Consider the following 18,928-nt stretch of genomic DNA (forward strand, 5'->3'; position numbering starts at 1 on the left):
TGTTTAGTTCTCTAACTTTACATTAAGTTTTAATTTAATCCCTTAAGTTTATAAACCATATTTTTAGTCATTCCTTAATTTTAACACCGTTAGATTTATTTAACAAAAATGCTGATTCATCAAATTTACATAGTGACTTTACAACTAAATGTTGATAAAGTATAATTAAATTTTAAAATATAAAATGATTATATATCAACGAATTATGATGTAGGGCATATTTTGTAAGTATTTAATTGCAAACTCACCATGTAAATTTCTTGAGCTAACATTTTTCCTCAAATAAAAATAATCTCGTCAAGATTAAGAAACTAAATATACACTTCCTAAACTTAAAAAATTAAATTGAAATTTGAAGTAAATTTAGAGAACGAAATGTATACTTTAACCTAGTCCTCCTAAAGTCATGGCGTTGGAGACAGAATAGTTCATATATTCACTGGTTGAAATTTCTCAATATTCAGCTTCCCCGCTTTTCTAGTTTTCTTTGCCTTTAACTTGTGTGCGTCCATATCAGATATAAATAATTAAAACGAGATGTTTCAAAATTCTTTATTGAGATGTCAAAACTGGAAAATAATACCAGTAGTCGTAATAAACAATTTTAATTAGTTACATCTTGTTTGAAATATTCATAAATTAGACGATGCAGAAGTTAAAGGAATCAGATATTGAGGAATAGAAAAGAAAATTTTGAAAATTCTTCCTTGTCTGTAGAATGAGCTCATATTTTGTCCAAGAAAGTGCATTATTTTCCATCTACCTTACTATTACAAGCCATGAGGGATTCAGTTTCATTCTTACTTTAATGATGAGTATAAATCAAGACCATCCAAACTGAAGTTGGACAGGCTATATTTAATTTAATTTTATTGGTAATATTATAATATTTTAAAAGATATTAAGTTTGTATACTAAATTTAATTTTTTTAATTTTTAAATAATACATATATTAACATATTAAAAGGTAAGCTGCTCATCACTGAATGCTTGATCAGGCTACAGGCTAGTGATTCAAATTTGTCAAAAGTTAATAAAAAATTAAAGGGATGCGCAAACCATTAATATGTCTAATTCCAAATGACATATTAAAATTGGTTTTTGGATAGTTTACACTCATTTCTCGTTAATTATTTACAACTCAAATGTCGATCATATTGCCACTAAATATTTATAACTAATGATAACGTAAGGAGGTGGAATTTAATTTTAAAACACTTAAATTTAATAATCTTAAATAATTAGTTACATGTACTATATTATCCTTGTTTTGAAATAGTTGTACAATGAGTTAATTTCGAATGTTACTGAAAATATATCTTAAAAATTTGTCATTATAGTATACTTGATTCATAAAGTTTAATCTGACGAAAACAGTTGCTGATGTTGTGGTAATTTTCTCTTAAAAATCTAGTGAATTAGCATTTATTTAATTAAATTTTTTAAGAGCTTCACCAAAAGAAACCATATTATTGTTTATCTATATATATATATAAGGAATTCTATAACTTTGTTTGATAATCCCAAATAAGGATATTGTTTTATAAGAATTAGGCTAAATTATATATAACCTTCATGAACTTTGGACCATGTACAGATAACCTCCATAACCTTTGGAACTTCACAATGAACCTGTTAAACTTTTATATTTGTGTAAATAATGCCCGTATGATTAATTTTGTACATTACTTACCCTCATACAGCTTAAAATTTTGGGGGATTATTTACATATCAATTAAAGTTTGAGGGACTATATGCACACAATAAAATCTAAGAGGTTATATTACTGATAATGAGGGTTATCCACATGGACTTGAAAGCTGATAAACGTTTGTTCTTACATTTTAATAGTTATTTGCAGATGATTCAAAGTTCATAAGATTTTTAATTTTTGTAATTCAGTATAAATATTATACTAAAGTTTAGGTTTGATGGGTTGAAATTAGGCTTAGCTTAAGTTGAACTACATATCCAAAAAATAATAATAATAATGAAATGAACTGGGGACGCTGGGTTTGGGATTATGTTTGCCTACATATTTAATATAGTAGCTTCATATGTAGATATCCATAACTATGTTGCGATTTACTCGCTCCTCCGTATTTTTTTTTATAAGAAGCAACTATTATTTTTATCTCGTCCGTATTTATAAGAAGCATCTCCAAGGTACTTCAAATTTTCTTGGCTTGTTTCTTATTTTATTCATATTAATTATTTATTTTAGTACTTAATATATTTATTATGTCATTCTTAAGACCATCATCTTTCTCCATCACATATTCATTCTCTTTTATAGTTTTTTTTATTTTAATAATTTTCTTATACTCTTTTCCCATCATAAATAAGATTATTTTAAAGAAAAATTATAATTTTTATATATTTATTATTTTTAATCAAATTTAATTAAATTTTTAATTTATATGATTCAGTGAAATGATTCTTATAAACAGAATCGAAAGGAGCACTAGCTTAGTGAGCAATTTTATAATTTGACGCATGTAGTTCCCACGCATTCAATAAACAGAAAGCTAAAGTCGAGAATGCTGACCGAAGAGACGATGTGGTCTTGACGTAAAACACATTGGCCAATGAAATGGAGACACCTATACTAATGGTCTCCCAATTGTTTATGTAAATGTGTGTATCTATTTTTTCTTACATGACTATTTAAGCAGGTTAAATTTGAGTATCAAGAGCCGTTTATAATGTGTTATAAACAGTTTTTCAATTATAATTTATGGAATAAAAAATAAATATATAAAAAAATTTTATCTCGAGTTACATAAAATATCCTTGAGATCTTTATGTGCTCAATTAAAAGTAATTTTTGTAAAGACATTTTTTTTGCATCCACGGAAACTCAAACTCAAGATTTTGTAGTTAGCAACGAAAACCAACACGAATTGTTAGCTTTGTTTAAGGGGATGTTTAGAAAACACCATAATTAATTAAAAAAATATTTTTTATGTATCCAAAATAAAACTTTTTTGATATACTCATCTTTAATATTATAAAATTATTTTTGAAAAGCTAATTCAAACACCTACATACCCACTTATGCAGACCTATATATCACATTAAAGTTATTAAAAAAAATTATGTTATTATTCATAGTAAACAGGGATACCAACCTTAATAATCATAGCCCCCACCTCTTTAAAGTGTTGAAAAAGGGTTGTACGGGATGTAGCGGGCTTGGATTGACTTACTTAAATATTTATAAGCACATTTTATGTGAGTCAAAATAAAATTCTTCTCACATATTAACCCGTATTTCATAAATTATGATTAAAAAGTTACTCATAAGTCATTTTTTACTCTCATCCAATGGAATGCCACCAGCGTGATACATATGGATATGAATCCTTTTTATCATTTTCTTCTTCTCATTCCATATCACCATTTAATAAAAAAATAAATAATTGAGATTTATATTTTATAAAATTATTATTTTTTATTTTTAGGTAGTCTACAGTTGTATATTGTTTAGAACAAATTTTAATATTTTAAATTCATTTATTTATTTTTATGTAATATTATAATCATAATTTTATAAGTATTGTCCTTTAACATATATATGTGTGGGTAAAAAATTAAAAAAAAAATTGACTACTCTCTATATTACTTTAATTATATATTTATATATCTTCTATATTTAAAACCTAGGGTGAAGAGGCAAATTTACCCATTATAATATTCAAAAAGAGCATCAGGCATAATAAAATGTTAGGTGCAAAAATGCGTATGAGCTTTTGAAAACAGGGCAATAGTGCCTATGCCGTTAATTGCTTCAACGATGACCGTTAGAGAACATTTTGACTGAAAAATGATGCTAATATGGGTGCATACATGGAATAATAATATTCTAACTGAAAAATCTAAAAAATTATGATAACTCTTCCAGGCCACTATCATCCTTTCTCTTCCTCCTCATGACTGACCCTTTCCAGTTTCCACCATCATCCCATAGGCGCCACCATCACCATTGGCCCCTTCTATTGTCCTCCTCATTCGCCGGTAACATAAAGCAAACCAAAAAAGTTAAAAATTAATACTTACATTGAATGTCTACTAAATATTTGCATAGACTGAAAAATAATTTCAAACCAGCATGATAATAAATTCGCATAGCTGAGCATCAACAAATTTACTACTCAAACTCAAACGAAAATATTCACAACATGTACAAGCCAAGGAAAACTACAACCGCATCATTGAAAGTTTGAATGAAAAGAAAGATTTAGGCATGAGGAATCCAAACCTTGAAGGCAAGAATTTTCCCCTTTTCTCTGTCAAGCCTCAATCGACAAAGAACGCCCAATATTAGCCCTAAACCTTTCCAGAGAACGCCGCCACCAAGCTAAATCAATCTCAAAGTGAAAGCACGATACGGGACTACCAAGAATCACAGATTAAGATAGCAGAGCAAGGTTCAAGCATCAGCAAGGCACATGCTTCAAATTTCTGAGCATAATCGCCTCAGCGAACGTGATGCTTCAACTCTTTGGGTAACAATGAGCTTTATGATTTTTTATTACAGAGTGTAACATTGCCACTTACTAACTACAACTAACCATAATAGAAAGGAATAAAACTACTAAACATACCCTATCATGGTTATTTAGAAGCAATGACATCACTAAAGGGCTAACCATGATAAAAAAGCATTCGACCTCAATTAAGACTATCATGGTTAGAAAAAGAATAACATATATATGTAATCATAGCTAACAAGGTTATAAGACAACACGCCTCAATAAATTATAATAGCAGTTCAGATTTGACTATATAGTCAATACTAGCAATTTTAAACTTGCAAAAATTGCTATTATCACATCGTGGATCCATAATAATTTAATCACATGCAATCTAAGGGCCTCAGGCCCACTACCAGCACTCTAGTCTAACGTTTAGACAAAATAAACCAAAGATAAATGGTATAATACATTCAATAAGTCAAACGGCATAAAAATATGAAAAGGTAAAATAAGTCCCAATTGAATGCAGTCCTTATGCGTGGCAATATAAAAAAAGATTGCATAAAATAAGGTTCAAAAGCTCTACATTGTCAGCTATAGCTATTGAGCTTCAGGAGTCTTCCCTGAAGGTCCTGTTAATATATTGTTTCCTGAAAAGGGTAAAGCAACGGGAGTGAGATAACGTCTCAGTAGCTAAATCCCTACCTATTACACACCCTAGCATGGGCTAGCGAGGTGTCAGGTGGGATACACAGAGTTAATAATAGTTGATAGACATCTATTTAACATTTAAACTCACAATAATTATATAAGACAAATATTTCCACTAATCTCATGCAATTGATACATTTCAAAAGAAATAACATACTTTTCATTTATTTAAAAGATATAAATATCAATAAATATCCCATATCATATACAATTCCTGAACCCAAATCCATCCTTATATCCTCCTTATTTCTGCCGACTGGACCCATGGGCTAAGTTCTTCCTATTTGACTAGCAACTCCAACAAGCTCACCACACAAGTGATGTAGACCGGCCAAAGACCACAGAGTACTCAGTGGACCATGAGTCCCCCCTCGAAGAACTAGTGGGGTGTTGCAATCCCTCAAAGAACCAGTGAGACAATAATAACGGCCAACCATAGAGCTCCGTATAAAGGCCTATACCACATGGCAAGTATATAAATCTCAATAACTCTAATTATCTCCTTTTCCCATCCAAAATAGATGCACAGGGTTCAAAATGACACATTTATGTGCATAATCAACTAAATTTCATAATAGCACATCATAATCATGATCACCAATTTCTTACAATACAAACTATGTCAATCCTTTTTAAAATAGCATCTCACAAGACAGTTCATACAAAACATAATATACTTTTTATCGAATTAGTTAAAAGCCGCTCACCAACTTCGTATTAGAGCATGCAACAGATAGAAATTTAGTTACCTGGTCTCCTAGCTAACAGTCAAATACAACCAAAGTCTGACCTCGAAAATGCCACAATAGAGTTTATATCTAATAACTTGTAACTCGGAGATCAAAATGATGATCTAACCATTGAAATTAATGACTTGGATGTCCCAAATAGGCTGACCAAATTTTAGTTCGATCCAACAGTTAATAAACTCAAAACTAGCACTTTTCTAAGATTACCTCAGATATGTGTGAAAAATATTTACTCACTTCAAGCTCCACTCACTACGTCCTATACACTATGTCCTATATACAGGCTCCTCAAGCTTCTTCACTTTAATGATTAGTCGATGTGGGACTTCTATATCATGGTATAATTTTCTAAAATATAATCTACACATACTCACACAAAATAATAATAATAATAATAATAATAATAATAATAATAATAATAATAATAATAATAATAATAATAATTTGCCTATACCTAAAATTTTATTAACTTAGTACTAAAATATATTTATTTATAAATTTAATTAAATAATAGCTATAAAAATAAGGATGTTACAGTTCTCCCTACCTAAAGAAATTTTGTCCTCAAAATTCAATAAAGGATGACGTGTTCATACCTTTATTGAAGAGGTAAGGATAGTCACGACGCATTCTCTCTTCACTTTCCCAAGTAGTATCACCATGTGACATGCCCTTCTAAAAGATTTTGAAGAGTCTAATAGTCTTATTCTGCAATTCCTTATCCTTAACATCAAGGATTTTCTCTGGTTCTACTTTATAAGTCAAGTCTTCTCGTAGTTCCACCTCTTCTAATTCTATAATATGTGATGGGTCTGGCTGGTATTTCTTTAATTGGGAGACATGGAATATGTCATGCACCTTTGACAAATGTGGAGGTAGTGCAATACGGTAGGCTACTGACCCAATTCTTTCTAGGATTTCATACGGTCTGATGTATCTGGGTGTCAACTTTTTAGCCTTCATAGATCTACCAATACTGATAGTAAGAGATACCTTCAGGAACACATGATCCCCTACTTCAAACTCTAGCGGTCTTTGTCTTTGATCAACGTAACTTTTCTATCTACTTTGTGCAGTCAGTAACTTTTGTTTGATTACTTTAATCTTCTTAGTGGTCTCATCCACATACTCAGGGCCAATAATAGTCCTTTCACTCAACTCGGTCCAATATAATGGCAATCTACACTTTCTGCCATATAATGCTTCAAATGGTGCCAGTTGTATACTAGAATGGTAACTATTGTTATAAGCAAACTCTACTAATGATAAGTGGCTATCCCAACTCCCTCTAAACTCAATAACACATGCTCAAAGCATATCTTCCAATGTTTATATGGTTCATTAGGTTTGTCTATCAGTATGTGGGTGGTATGTTGTACTAAAATACAATTTGGATCTCATTGCCTCTTGTAACGACTTCCAAAATCCTGATGTGAACCCGGGATCGGGATCTGAGACTATACTAGTCAGGGTTCCATGAAGTCTAATTATTTCTAAGACATATATTTGTGCCAACTTTTCCATCAAGTAGTTCATTTGAATGGGTAAAAAGTAGGCGGACTTTACTAACCTATCCACGATAACCCATATGGCATCAAAACCTGCCGGCATTCTTGGTAATCCCATAATGAAGTCCATAGAGATACTCTCCCATTTTCACTTGGGTATCTCTAGATTCTGCAACAAGCCTGGGGTTTTAAATGTTCGATCTTGACTCTTTGACAAGTGAGACACTTCTGTACATACTCTGTCACATCCTGCTTCATCCCTGGCCACCAATATTGTTGCCTCAAGTCATGATACATCTTAGTGGCTCCTGGATGCATAGTATATTTACTTCAATGGGCTTCCTCTAGTACCAGCCTCTTAATTTCTCTATTACCTGGAATGCACACCTTCTCTTGGTATCTTAAAATGCCATCCTCCCCAAAGCTATAATCCTTTATCTCTCTTTTCTGTAACTCTTCCTTAATTCTCTTTAGGTTCTCATCTTACAGTTGAGAAGTCACAAGTTCCTCCCTTAAATCAATCACCTTAACATCTGACCGTAATAGGGTAGGTGAACTAGGAGAAACCCTGCTATCCCTCAAGCTCTCTAGTAAATAGTACTCTTTAGGTTCATATAGAGTACGTGAACAGTTTTTCGGCTTAGGGCATCTGTTACCACATTTGCCTTACCCAGGTGATATTTCAATTGAAAATCATAATCTTTTAGGAATTCTAGCCACCTTCACTATCAGTTGTTTAATTCCTTCTAATCAATCAAATACTTTAGGCTCTTATGGTCACTAAGCACTATAAATTTTGACCCATAAAGATAGTGTCTCCAAATCTTAAGGACAAATACCACGGTTGCTAGCTCTAGATCATGAGTTGGATAATTTTCCTCATGGGATCTTAGTTGTCGTGAAGCGTATGCTATTGCCTTCCTATCTTGCTTTAATATGGCACTTAAACCTTTCAATGAGGCATCAGTATATAGGGTGTATGGTCGATTCGGGTTAGGGATAGTAAGAATAGGTACGGTTGTTAATCAGGATTTCAACTCTTGGAATGCAGCTTCGTACATATTAGTCCAAATGAATGGTTGATCTTTATTTGTCAATTTCGTTAATGGAATGACGATCTGAGAGAATCCTTTGATAAACCTGTGATAGTATCCTGCTAATCCCACAAAGCTTCTAACCTCTGTAACTGACTTGGGTGACCCCCATTTCAGCACAGCATCTACTTTACTCGGGTCTACTGCTACCCCCTCTACTGAAACCACATGGCCTAGAAAGTTTACTTCCTTAAACCAAAACTCACACTTGCTCAACTTTGCATAGAGCTTGTGATCTTTCAATACTTGTAGTGTAACTCTTAGGTGTTCTCGATGTTCTACTTTACTTTTTAAATAGATTAAGATTTCATTAACAAATACAACTATGAAATGGTCCAGATAAGTTCTAAGAATTCGATCCATGTAGTCCATAAACGCTGTCGGGGCATTAAATCGACCCAAATGGCATCACCAGAAACTCATAGTGTCCACATCTTATATGAAAAATAGTCTTAGAGATATCTTTTATTTTAACTCTCAATTGATAGTATCCTGACCACAAATCAATCTTAGAAAAGACTGAAGATCCCACCAGCTGATCTAATAGATCATCTATTCTAGGTAAAGGGTACTTGTTCTTGATTATTACCTTGTTCAGCTGTCGATAGTCAATGCACAAACACATGCTCCCATCTTTCTTCTTAACGAACAACACTAGGGATCCCCATGGGAATACACTGGGTCTAATAAACCCTTTTTTGAGAAGTTCCTCTATTTGTCTTTTTAATTCATTCAACTCAGATGGAGACATTTAGTAAGGAGTCTTGGATATAGGTGTCATGCCTGGTATCAAATCAATTGTAAACTCGACTTCTCATTCAGGAGGTAACCCGGTCATTTCCTTAGGGAAGACTTCAGGAAATTCCCTAACCACATCAATGTGATCGATTCCTTCCTCGTTATTTACTTGTATTGAGAAGAATACTACATAGGCTTGACATCCTTTTCATATGCATTCATCTACTTGCATGGCAGATAAGAATATTGACCCACTAGATGGTCCTATAGGCACCACATCTTCAAGGAAGACAACTACTCTTTTTCTACAATCTAGCATAGCATTATTACGTGATAACCAATCCATCCTAATAATTACATCCATCCCTTATAATGGTAAACAAATTAGATCTATTGTTGTTCTACGGCCTTTAAAATCTTACGCAAGGTTTAAACAAACTTTAGTAGTTCTAACAAACAAACCTGCACGAGTAGACATACTCAAAATAAAAGGCATCTCAGAGATATGTAAATTAGAATGCAAGACATATTGATGAGAAACAAAGGAATGGGTAGCACCAGAATCAAATAGTGCTTCGACGTTATGTCCTTGGAGGGATATCATACCTTTAATGGCATTAGGGGGAGGACTTACTTCTTCTTGAGTAATAGTAAAGACACGGCCTGGCATTATTTGATCAAGTGTCCTTGGAGTTCTGAGTGTTATGCTGATTTTTAGGACAATAACGAGCAATGTGTCCCATCTTGTGACACTTGTAGCATTTCTAACATTTTCCAGGATGGTTCCTTTGACACTATAAGCAAGGTCTATGGATAGTAGGGGTTGACATTATTGATTCATGATGAGTGATTAGATTCCTATTAGACTGAGATCTTGAGATTATGCTCTTCTAGGTCGAACCCTTCTGTATAGACTTTTTATGGCTTAAACCATGATTCCTTCTATATGGACCTACACTTCCTATGCCCATATTATTTCTCTTACTAACCCCTTTAGTTGGTCTAGGGTACGAGGAAAACTGCCCTTGAGAATCCCTTCTACGAGCTTTCTCAGCCTCACGAGTCCGCCTAGCTGCAACTCGAAGGTTGGTACACATATCTCCAAAATTAGTCACTAGAACCAGGGCCAGTTGTTGCTTCAAGTCTGGTCTAGCTCTTTCTTGTAATTGCCTAGCCATCCAACCTGAGTCCTCATCCCTCTGCAATAATGCCACATACTTGGACAAGTCTATAAACTTAGCGATGAAGTCATCTTCATGCATATTGTTTTGTTGCAAGGCAAAGAACTCTGATTCCTTATCTTGACATGGGGTAGCGGGAAATAGTGATTGAAGAACATCCTCTTGAATTCATCCCAAGTAACTTGTGAGTCATCGAATGGGCTCACACTTTCCCACCAACGCTTAGCTCATCCCTCTACTTGCACCTTATGCTGAGTAGTGCAAGGGGCAGCTTTGAAAATGGTCTCCAGTTTATTAATCCAACCTTCAGCCTAAACTGGATTCATGTCACCCTTAAATCTTGGGGGATTATGACGGCTCACATCTTTCCATACTATTTTCATTGAAACATCCACTAGAGGAGTTCGTTAGATAGTTTCTTTCTTGCTCTCAGTACTTGGAGCACCCCGCTCTCTAGACTGCAAGTCACCTATACTCTTACTCTTAACTGGGTTTCCCTTTGCTCTGATCTTAGAATTTCTTTTTCCAATCATATCCTCCTCTAACTTCTTAAGCCTTTCTTCCATGACTTCAACCACTATTTGTCATACCTATGTTAGTAGACCCTCGTTATTATGCTATTGAGGTTTCTCAGGTGGTTGATCATGAGGTTGATCAAGAGGTTGTTCTGGAGAAGAAGAAGCCTCCTTTACTATGGGTTCAGTCCTTCATGGTCTTGCCATTCTCCCCACCTAAGGATGGAACCTAACCAAATGAAAGAAAACACAAGAAAACTAAAGACATTTCAGGAAAGTTTATGCAACTATGTATATTGTCACTATATGCATGCAGGAAGTAATTCAAAATCACAAAAAGGAAAAACCCCAGGCTCTGATACCAAAATGTAACATCGCCACTTACTAACTAGAACTAACCATGATAAAAAGGAATAAAACTACTAAACATACCCTATCATGGTTATTTAGGAGTAATCACATCACTAAGGGGCTGACCATGATAAAAAAGCATTTGACCTCAATTAAGACTATCATGGTTAGAAAAAGAATAACCTATATATGTAATCATAGCTAACAAGGTTATAAGACAACACGCCTCAATAAATTATAATAGCAGTTCAAGTTTGACTATGTAGTCAATACTAGCAATAATTAAACTTGTGAAAATTGCCATTATCACATTGTGGATCCACAATAATTTAATCACATGCAATCTAAGGGTCTTAGGCCCACTACCAGCACTCTAGTCCCATATTCAGACAAAATAAATCAAAGATAGATGGTATAATACGTTCATAAGTCAAATGACATAAAAATATGAAAAGGTAAAATAAGTCCCAATTGAATGCAGTCTTAATGCATGGCAATATACGAAAAGATTGTATAAAATAAGGTCCAGAACGTCTACACTGTCAACTACAGCTATTGAGCCTCTAAAGTCTTTCCCAAAGATCTTGCTAACATATTGTTTCCTGAAAATGGTAAAGCAACGAGAGTTCTCAGTAAATAAATCCCTACCTATCACACACCTTAACATGGGCTAGCGAGGTGTTAGGTGGGATATACAGAGTTAATAATAGTTGATAGACATCTATTTAACATTTAAACTCACAATAATCATATAAGACAAATATTTCCACTAATCTCATGCAGTTGATACATTTCAAAAGAAATAACATATTTTTCATTTATTTAAAAGATATAAATATCAATGAATATCCTATGTCATATGCAATTCCTGAACCCAAATCCATCCTTATATCCTCCTTATTTTCGCCTATTGAACCCATGGGCTGAGTTCTTCCCATTTGACTAGCAACTCTGACAAGCTCACCACACAAGTGATGTGGACCGACTAAAGACTACAGAGCACTCAATGTACCATGGGTCCCCCCTCGAAGAACTAGTGGGGTGTCGTAGTCCCTTGAAGAACTAGTGGGACAATAATAGCGACCAACCATAGAGCTTCGTATGGAGGCTAATATCACGTGGCAAGTATATGAATCTCAATAACTCTAATTATCTCCTTTCCCCACCCAAAATAAATGCACAGGTTCAAAATGACACATTTATATGCATAATCAACTGAATTTCATAATAGCATATCATAATCATGATAACCAATTTCTTGCAATACAAACTACGTCAATCTTTTTTAAAATAGCGTCTCACAATACAGTTTATACATAATATACTTTTATCGAATTAGTTATAAAGTTGCTCACCAACTTCATACTACAGCATGCGACAGATAGAAATTTAGTTACCTGGTCTCCTAGCTAACAGTCAAATACAATCAAAGTCCAACCTTGAAAATACCACAATAGAGTTTATATCTAATAACTTGTAACTTGGAGATCAAAATGATAATCTAACCATTGAAATTAATGATTTGGATGTCCCAAATGGGTTTACCAAATTTTAGTCCGATCTAACAGTTAGTATACTCAAAACTAGTACTTTTCTGAGACTACTTTAGATATGTGCGAAAATTATTTACTCACTTCAAGTTCTACCCACTACCTCCTATATATAGGCTCCTCAAGCTCCTTCACTTTAATGATTAGTCAATGTGGGACTTCTATACCATGGTATAATTTTCTAAAATATCATCCACATAGACACATTCACACACACTCACACAAAAATAATAACAATAACAATAATAATAATTTGCCTATACCTAAATTTTTATTAACTTAGTACTAAAATATATTGATTTATAAATTTAACTAAATACTAGCTATAAAAATAAGGATATTACACAGAGTGAAGATGAGGGTTACATTTTTGTCTATGAGGGACAGAGAGAAACAAGATCATGATATTAGGGTGAAGTTTGAGTTGACCTTAACAAGTTAATAGGAAGATGTGCATCTGGGAGGCTTGTCCATTCCAGATCAATGTCTTCATCATCTTTGTCAAAAGGCAACTGGAGGAGAGATTTTTCGAGAGACCATCAGGAGGAAAAAAGAAAGAGGGAGAAAAGAGAGATGGTGATTTTTTTTAGGGGAAAAAGAATTAAAAACAATTTAAACTAATGTAATTATGGAGAAGGGAGAGAATAAGGAGAAATTCTTACATAAACCTAGACTGCCACCTCACTTGTGGTCTGACCAATACTAAGCTAACAAATCAGGAGCATTTTAATTTGATCTGGCACCTTCTGAATATTAGTTGGCAGACAGAACAATGAACCCTAATCCCTCCTTTCTACTCGGCACTCCTCTTCTCGGTGACTCCCCAGTAGTCTGCGAGCACAGATTTAGCATGCCCCTAGAATTTTGAGATTACAATAATGATTAATTGAGATCCCAACTTTGACGAGGCTTGCTTCATAAGATGGCCAGAATCTAGATCATGATAACAAGTAATCTAAACTCTGAGGACAAGGAATCTGGACTCAAGTCTTCTTGTTGCTTAGAATTCGTGGAGTTGAAATTTCTGGGAATAACTATTCATTAGATCCTTGTATGGCTTTCAACAATATGAATTTACATCTTTTCTAGTTTAAATTTTTCTTGAACTTTGGCACATGTACTGAAAATTTGAGCTCAGATTCTATCAGAAGCCATGTAGGACGCATTACTTGATAGACAAAACATTGTTGTTAAGGCATTCATCAAAATTAGTCAACCTATAGTTCTCTTGTTGCCATCTGGATCATGTGAAACTGAAAGGAGAAAAGGAAAATAAAGCAAGACACTTATTCTTTGAAAAATGCCCATTGTTAAATCCTATTCCACATTCTGAAAGGCACTCACATTCATAGAACTCTTGCTACTCGTTGTACGAGAACTTTCTAGTTGTATCAAAGGGTCTCTGTCCAAGCATTGTATATATCCTTCATACTTGTCAAGCTTCTTTTCTTAATTGATTGAAGAGAAAACCATCCTTATGTATCTTCATTATTATATGATCAAAACCTTCTCAATCTTTTTTTTTTTTAATGAAAAAAACCTTCTCAATATGAAACTACTATTTCTTTATTAGAATAAAATAACCCTGTGACTTAGCCTTCAAGATGTTCATTGGTTTTCCTGGAAAGAATATTTATCTACTAGAAATTTCAAACATTTTCAACTGCTAAAGTAATTGCTAATGTGTATTGTCAAAAACTGTAGCACTACTGTGATTCGCATCAAGCATGGTTCTGTGATCCCTTAAAAGGCAGTGTGATTGTTTCATTTAGATTCCTTTAGCATCATTGCTTGACTTTTATAAATTTTTGGGCATTTGGTATTCATTTTCAATTCTTAGTTAAGTGATACAGGTTGCAAGTTTTCTTAGTTCGTGAAAGAAATGTGTTATTGCCTTATTGGGTTTGATTTTGCTTGCTGTAATTTGTAATTGCTGCAACTTTCTATAAACTCTTGTAGAACTTGATATTTGAATGTTATTTTCTATATTTGGAGCATAATATTGTCCCTTAGGTAGTTGATTTCATCTTAACATGAAAGGCTCATGCTAATCAAAGTGTCCTATTGGATTATACCTCCATGATGATATTTAGAGACCTTATTCATCTCTTTATGTTAATGCCAATGTGTTGAAATTTGCTGTGCATGTTTGAAGTTGAAACATGATTGGTTGTCAAACACATGACATTCTTTTATCCTTTTATGTTCATTTGTTTATTTGAAACAAGGCTAATGCAGGATGGATTTTGAAGATGAATCAAATTTGCTTTTCAAAATATTGACATTAAAGACACCTCTCCTATGTTGATTTTAAAGCATAAGCAGATTTGAAGTTGCTGTTGTAGGTGGATCAACAATGATTTTGTGACAGGGAGGTGAAATATTTTGTTGTTCCCATATTAGGTGTTGTATTAGGCTTGACTATTAGATTATGTAATCTATGTAAAGGTTCAGATTATATATTTGACAACATTGTGTATTGCACTGTCATAAAGTCATATTATGTATTTGATAGCATTGTGTATTTGTTCTGTCATAAATTCATATTCATGAACACATTTTCATTTTGATTATATTTGTCTTTGCCTCATTGGGACTTACACCATACCTTGACAGCATCAAAGCATCATTACATGAATACAACTAATAAAAGCAATATGACAATAAATAGCCCTACTTATGCCTAATGGAAATACAAAATCAATAATTTTGTAATGGAGATACAATATAGGAAATAATGTGTTTTAGTATCAACTTAGATTTGATACAATGTGTTCTAATATATTTACAAGTCTTGAACCATTCTCCTACTTCAAGTGAATAATCTTCTCCAAGATTGGATTTGGAACTGAATAAGCTTTTCTATAACACATCCAGTACACTTCTGTCCCCTGCAAAACACTAAATCTGAGCTTCAGCCTTTCAATAAGTATTAATTATATTAATAAACAACAACAACAACAACAAAGCCTTATCCCACTAGGTGGGGTTAGCTACATAGATCACACGACGCTATTGAGCTCTATCCAAAGCCAAATCTTTGGATAGATTGTTAATTAAAAGATCTCTCTCAATGACTTCATTAAGCGTTGTCTTCAGCCTTCCTCTACTCCTTTTTAGAGGACTCTATACTGTTTTCTCAACTCTTCTTACCGGCATGTCCCAAGGCCTTCTTTGCACGTGATCAAACCATCTCAATCAATTTTCTACCATTTTCTCATCAATAGAAATCACTCCAACTTTTCCTCTTATATGTTCATTATGGATCTTGTCTTTTTTTGTATGACCACACGTCTATCTCAACATTCTCATCTCAGCAACTGCCACTTTATGTTCATGTTGTCCCTTTAAAGCCCAACATTTACTACAATATAGCATTACTGGTCTTATAGCAGTGCTATAAAGCTTTCCTTTGACCTTATTTGGTACTTTCCGATTACAGATAACTCCTGTCGCTTTTCTCCATTTAAACCACCCAGCTTGAATTCTATGATTAACATCTCCATCAATTTCCCCATCTTTTTGTATAATCGATCCTAAATATTTAAATTATTCTACTTGTTGAATGACCTGGTCTCCCAATTTGACCTCCAACTCTATATTAACTTGTCTCTGATCAAAACTGCAATGCATATATTCTGTCTTGCTTATACTCAAACGAAAACCCTTCGATTCTAAGGTTCTTCTCCATGTTTTAAATTTAGCTATAATATCTTCTTTTGACTCAGCCAATAGAACCATATCATCAGCAAAAAGCATGCATTTCGGGATTTCTTCTTTGATATACTTAGTTAAAACATCAAGGACTAGGTTAAACAGATAAGGGCTTAGAGATGATCCTTGATGTAGGCCAATCCTTATAGGGAAGTCTTTTGTCTCACCACCTGGTGTTCTAATACTAGTTGTAACCCTTCATACATGTCTTGTATGATTTTAATATAAGTGACATGCACTCCATTCTTCTCCAAGGCTCTCCAGAGCACTTTTCTAGGAACACGGTCATAAGCTTTTTCCAAATCAATAAAAATCATATACAAGTCTCTTTTATGGCTTCAGTACTTTTCCATTAAACCCCTTAGTAAATAGATCACTTCTGTTGTCGATTTTCCTGGCATAAACCCAAATTGGTTTTCAAAGATACAAGTCTCCAATCTCAACCTATGTTCCATCATCTTCTCCCATAATTTCATGGTATGGCTCATGAGTTTAACCCCTCTGTAACTAACACAATTCTGAATATCCCTTTTTATTTTTGTAAATATGTACTAAAATACTTTTCCTCCAATCATCAAGCATTTTCTTAAAGCACAAAATCTCATTGAATAACTTAGTAAGCCATAGCACCCCACCTTCACCCAAACATTTCCAAATTTGAATAAGAATACCATCAAGTCCAACTGCTTTATTATTTTCTATTTTCTTGAGAGCTTCCTTAACTTCACCAACTTGAATTCTTCGATAAAAAGAAAAATTATGTTCCTCTTCTCCAATTATCAAATCTTCAAGCTCATGAGTCGATCCTTCGCTCCCATCATTAAATAGCTTATAAAAATAAGCTTCGCAACGATCCTTAGTATCACCATCAGTGATCAAAACTCTACCTTCTTCATTCTTTATACATCTTACTTGGTCTAAATCTCTTGTTTTTCTTTCTTTATTCTTCGTGATCTTGTAGATCTTGCGTTCCCCAACCTTAGTCCCTAGATCCTTATAGAACTCCTCAAACGCTTTAGCACGAGCTTCTCCCACTGCTCTCCTAGTCTCTTTTTTAGCTACATGATACCTTTCCTAATTTTCAGTATTATTACACAAATGCAACGCTTTAAAACACTCTCATTTATGTCTAATTTTCTCTTGCATGTTCTCGTTCCACCACTATGTCTCTTTATCTCACCAACCTAAATCTTTTGATTCACCTAAGATTGCTTTGGCAACCTTCTGGACCTTTTTAGTCATTTCTATCCACATAAGATTAGCATTTCCTTGTAGCTCCCAAACCCCTTCATTTAAAAGTGTCCTTTTGAAAATCTCTCACTTCTCTCCCTTTAACTGCCACCATTTGACCCTTGGGGTTAACACTTGTTAGTAATTTTGTTTTATACACTTAATATGCATATCAAGGACTAGTACTCTATGTTGTGCTGTCACGCCATCTCCAGGAATCACTTTGCAATTTGTACAGAGTTTTCTATTAGGATTCCTTACCTGAAAGAAATCAATTTGCAACCTATGGGTTCCACTCTTATAAGTGATTAAATGCTCATCCGACTTCTTAAAACAAGTGTTAACAATCTTGAGGTTGTACATGAGGGAGAAATCAATAATAGTTTGCCCTTCATTATTAAGCACTCCAAAACCCATACCACTGTGAGCCCTAGCATATTGTCCTGTGTCTTTACCAACATGTCCATTAAGGTCACCGCCAATAAAAATCTTTTCCATGGTTGGTATACTCTGAATCAAACCCTCCATATCTGTCCAAAATCTCTCCTTAAGATGGTCTTCCCCTCCTACTTGATGCGCATAAGCACTAATAATATTGATAGTATCCCTCCCCACAATTATTCTTAGAGAAATGATTATGTCTTCTATCCTTTTGACTTCCACCATATTCTGTTTCCATTCATTATCAATGATAATACCAACTCCATTCCCTGTGCCTACCTTTTCCGTATACCAAAGTTTAAATCCATTAGTAAATTCGAAGGCCTTCTCTCCAACATATTTAGTTTCTCGTAGGCACAAAATATTAATCTTCCTTTTACCCATTACTTCCACCACTTCCCTTGATTTACCATATAGTGTCCTAATGTTCTAAGTACCAAACCTGATCTTGCTTTCATGAACTAACTTCTTTACCCGCCTCTGTCCATAAGAGTGCGGTAGCCCTTGCTCATTGAACACTACATTTAGACGACAATGCAGCGGCTCTTGCACATTTCTCACTATACTCGAGCCATACAACGCGTCACTTCCGGGCAACGACCTAGTAATAACACAATTTCTTCGTTGATCCATGTCATAAAAGATTCAACAGAGTTTTATGTTGGCTA

The 18,928-nt window shown here is 33.9% G+C and overlaps 1 protein-coding gene across 1 annotated transcript; it reads right to left on the reverse strand.

Moving 5' to 3' along the window:
• Positions 1 to 13,668: 13,668 nt before the first annotated feature.
• LOC114757628 (uncharacterized) lies at positions 13,669 to 18,644 on the reverse strand. The gene is made up of 3 exons (XM_028946715.1): positions 18,081 to 18,644; positions 17,502 to 17,663; positions 13,669 to 13,731 (listed from the first exon to the last, which is right to left on the reverse strand). The coding sequence occupies exons 1-3, from the start codon at positions 18,642 to 18,644 to the stop codon at positions 13,669 to 13,671; spliced, it is 789 nt and encodes a 262-aa protein (XP_028802548.1).
• Positions 18,645 to 18,928: the final 284 nt, after the last annotated feature.

The sequence above is a fragment of the Neltuma alba genome, unplaced genomic scaffold (genome assembly GCF_004799145.2).
Source record: "Neltuma alba isolate B1F8T4 unplaced genomic scaffold, ASM479914v2 tig00010614_pilon, whole genome shotgun sequence".
Taxonomy (NCBI): Eukaryota; Viridiplantae; Streptophyta; class Magnoliopsida; order Fabales; family Fabaceae; genus Neltuma; species Neltuma alba.